The sequence below is a fragment of the Artemia sp. Qi Xiang Cuo genome, chromosome 13 (genome assembly GCF_049724085.1).
Source record: "Artemia sp. Qi Xiang Cuo chromosome 13, ASM4972408v1, whole genome shotgun sequence".
Lineage (NCBI taxonomy): Eukaryota > Metazoa > Arthropoda > Branchiopoda > Anostraca > Artemiidae > Artemia > Artemia sp. Qi Xiang Cuo.
Window position 1 is genome coordinate 48227493 of NC_142806.1, and position 3768 is coordinate 48231260.

Sequence of the window (3768 nt, forward strand, 5' to 3'; positions counted from 1 at the left end):
TATATATATATCACACACACATATATATATATATATATATATATATATATATATATATATATATATATATATATATATATATATATATATATATATATATATATATATATATATATATATATATATATATATATATATATATATATATATATATATATATATATATATGCTTTTGACGTGATTTAACACAAGCTTTTACGCATTTGACACAAGCTTTACTTAAGAATTTTTACTTAGTTAATTTCACTGGAGGAAAAAATTTTACGGGGGGGGGGGGTTCACTTAAATTGAACGGGAGGCATGGGCGCTGGCCCATAGCCCCTGGCCAAATAATTTCCTATTCTCGATATCATTTCGTTGGTCGTTAGGCACCCAATGCTTTTTTGCGTTGTGTTCTTTTAGCCATCCAATTTTTTAGTATTTTTTGTAACAGAAATTACACATGTAAACGGCTGAGATAGATGAGTAACTTCGTTTTTTTGTGGCAACTGGGCAATATTTTTGTTGTATTTTTGGAGGTCGCCTCATCCCGATTGAAACAGGTGCTCCTTGGTTAGTGGCTGCTTCAGTGGGTCCCTCTGAATTGCCAATCAGATGGACTCGTTCAGGTGGTCTGCAGAAGCTTAGTATATAAAGGCTTTTTGCTGTATACAATTGATGAAACGGTTAATTGGGGCAATTATTATAACGGCTCAACTACTGATATTTCGGGGGAGGGGGGAGGGGAGTTCAACTAGTTGAAAATTTGATGTTTAGTAATTAGGTATTCCGAAAGGGGCACTCACACTTGTGAACAAGTTCATTGAGTTAATTGGTTGACCGTCTTGGTCTAAAGAACCGTTCTCTTTGAACTAAGGTGTTCGTTGTTCCCTCTCCAAAGAAGTTAAAAATAACTTTGCTGTTGCTGCCAAACATTATGGGAAATCGATAAGAAATGGAATAAGATTTTGTCTCTGAGTAAAGAAACAACGCCATCTAGTATTACACAGCAAAATCATAAAAGGAAATATAAGAATGTAACTAAAATACTAGTCACATTATTATTACTTTTGCTTTTTTTTTAATTGTGCTTTATATTGGGCCGAAGATTAAGAAACCTTCATTTGCCAGAAGGACATAAAAGGGATTAGTGGCTTTTACCTGTTTTCCAATTTAGAAATTTGCCTAATTCTTACTTTGGCACGCCTAGCGTCTTATTTTAGATGTTTCTAGTTCTGCAGAGCAAAATAGCACTCTACGAGATGCTAGTAGTTAAGGTTGATTTTATGTGGGGGGAGGGGGTAATAATAATAACCTTAAATTTTTGATCACAATAGAAAAATAGAAAAAAAAATTGAACACTCCTATTGAATAGAGTCCCATTTTTTCGCATAGAAAAACTCGTACTCACAGATTTAAATATGGTGTATTTAGAAGTTAAGCGCTGTGTCGGTTGTTTTGTGTTATATTGCCTTATTTTCTTTTTAATATTTAAGATGGTAATATTTTTCTGTTATTGGATCGAATTTTGAGATAAAATATAATTTTGTATCTCTTAATCTTTGCTATAAAGTTGAAGGATTAGAACTGTTCATTATCTTTATGTTGTTTATTATCGTTTAACCTTGGCAGGTACTAAATACGTTTTAAAGTATATGTTCGGTTAGAAATGGAAATTGGAAGGTAATGTTTTTCGACCGTATAAGGCTTATATAGCAAAAGAGCCTTCCTTAATTGCGTCAAACGCGAAAGTTATGTAGCGTTTTCTGGTTCGTCGACGTGATGAATGTTGCTATTGAAAAAAGATGTAGAGGACACGTTGTGTTCCTTGCAGCCGACGCTCTCAATAAAGTGTTACAAAGGTTTCTTCCATTTGCAGCTTTTCAAGGTACGTCAAAAGGTGCAAAAAAAGTCGAATTTTTGAAAAAGGAATATTAAAAACACATTTTTTTTTAATCTAAGAGATACTTTTGCATGATGGGTAATATCTATTGCATGTAACTTTCCTATTAGTTCTAAATTTACGTATTCGCGAAATATTTCTTCTTTTTGGTCTTGTTAAGTTAAATCAATAAAATACCAAAACAAATAATAATAGATGTGTAAAATGAAAGTATGGTATTTGGTCATGAGTTTGAATAGAAGGATTCTATGGTTTGAGTAACTAGAGGGGCTTAAACAGGGCTATGGATCCGAGCACCTAGCCCCAACTTCATAAATATAGGCACATTGCACTTCTTTCAGCTCGTGATTATTCAGGTAATTGTCCTGAATGATGAAACAAGTATCCTAAAGCCAAATATGATAAGCATGTAATTCACACTTGGTGATTGATTTCCACTAAAATTTGTATGTATCGGTTTTTAAATTCTGTAACAACAAATTAGGGATCAACATTGTAATATGAGCATCCTACAACAAAACAACATGTAGCCTACCGTTTTCACAACGTATTCCTCTTTCTACGACAGTTTGTATCTAAGAATTTTTTAGCTTCTTGATTACAGGTTAATTTTAAATATAGAAACTTTGTAATCAAAATATAGAAGTATATGAAATTATTCGGACAAGATATATATGTACCATTTCTTGAAACATATGTTTTAGCATTCTATTTCATTTCCCCCCTTAAAAAAAATTGCAATATGTGCAACGCTTTGAACAGAATGGTTATTTTTTGGCGTAAAATAAGAGATATTAATGCTAAGCCGGTGCATGACCTCTTTGGTTAATTAGAAGAGAGGCACGAGAACTTGAAATATCCGTTCGTATGAGCCCTCTCACAGTATTATGCTAAGATTGTTCGATACCATTACTCATGGTAAAATAAGACAACTAAACACACATGTGAAGTGTTATATTCTTGTTGATAGAGACTTGAAACGTCGTGGCATAATCTATTGCGAGGTAGCATAACCTATAAATTGACCGAGCAAATTTTTCTTTTATAGGTTTGAAACTTGCATCGACAAGTCCGTTTCAAAAGGGATTCTGCTGTAGAAAACAATGGGTCTACTAAAAGTTTGACCGGAAAAGTGCCAAAAGACTTTCTTGATTGGTTTAAAATTTATATTTTTGAATTGAAATTTACAACTCTTTGGGCCAAGGGGACCCCAACGTACAAAAAAAGAACATGGGTTTCCCCGAAACGGTGCCAAGATTTATTCTTTCAACGACCTTTAAACTACATCCATAAGTCCCTGTATCAAGGGAAAACTAATGTAGAAACAAATGATCAAGTGGGTAGGACGGGCTCCCGAAAATCGGCAAAGTAATTATTTTTCGCCAAGCTTTTTTCAAACCCAACAAATTACAAAAGACTCAATGGACCTATTATTCGAACACAGGGCGCATCTTTTCTAGATGTGTGTTAAATTCGATTTGGTACCCAGATCGTTCTGTGCTGGTGTTTTGTCAAATATTCCAAAAAAGGGTAAAAACCCTAATCAGTGCTCTGAATACTGTCCAATTACTGTTTCCAGTTTCCTCAGCAAAGTGCTTGAACTTCGTCTGCTCCCAGGGATATCCGGTAGATGTAAACTGGATTACCGGCAGTTCGCATTCTGCGGAAATCTCAGTAGCGTGTTTGTGCACAGATTACTGGAAAAAGCTATAGATAAAGCACATAGAATGAATTTTACATTATTTATATGTAGTGTAGATGTGAAGGCGTCTTTTGACTCAGTTGTGCAGTCGCAGGTTTTGCTGGATTTACTTGAATGTAGAGTTAGTGTACATGTCGTTGCACTTCTGTTTCACTGGTACTCAGCTAGTTTTTTTCAAGTTTAG

The 3768-nt window shown here is 34.1% G+C and overlaps 1 protein-coding gene across 1 annotated transcript; it reads left to right on the forward strand.

Moving 5' to 3' along the window:
- The first annotated feature begins 3342 nt into the window (after positions 1–3342).
- Positions 3343–3768, forward strand: LOC148945358 (uncharacterized). The gene has a single exon (XM_089099019.1). It carries the CDS (start codon positions 3343–3345, stop codon positions 3766–3768), a length of 426 nt encoding a protein of 141 aa, XP_088955145.1.

Coding starts and splice junctions, on each gene's coding strand:
- LOC148945358 (XM_089099019.1), top strand. CDS start 3,343: ATGTGTGTTAAATTCGATTTGGTACCCAGATCGTTCTGTGCTGGTGTT.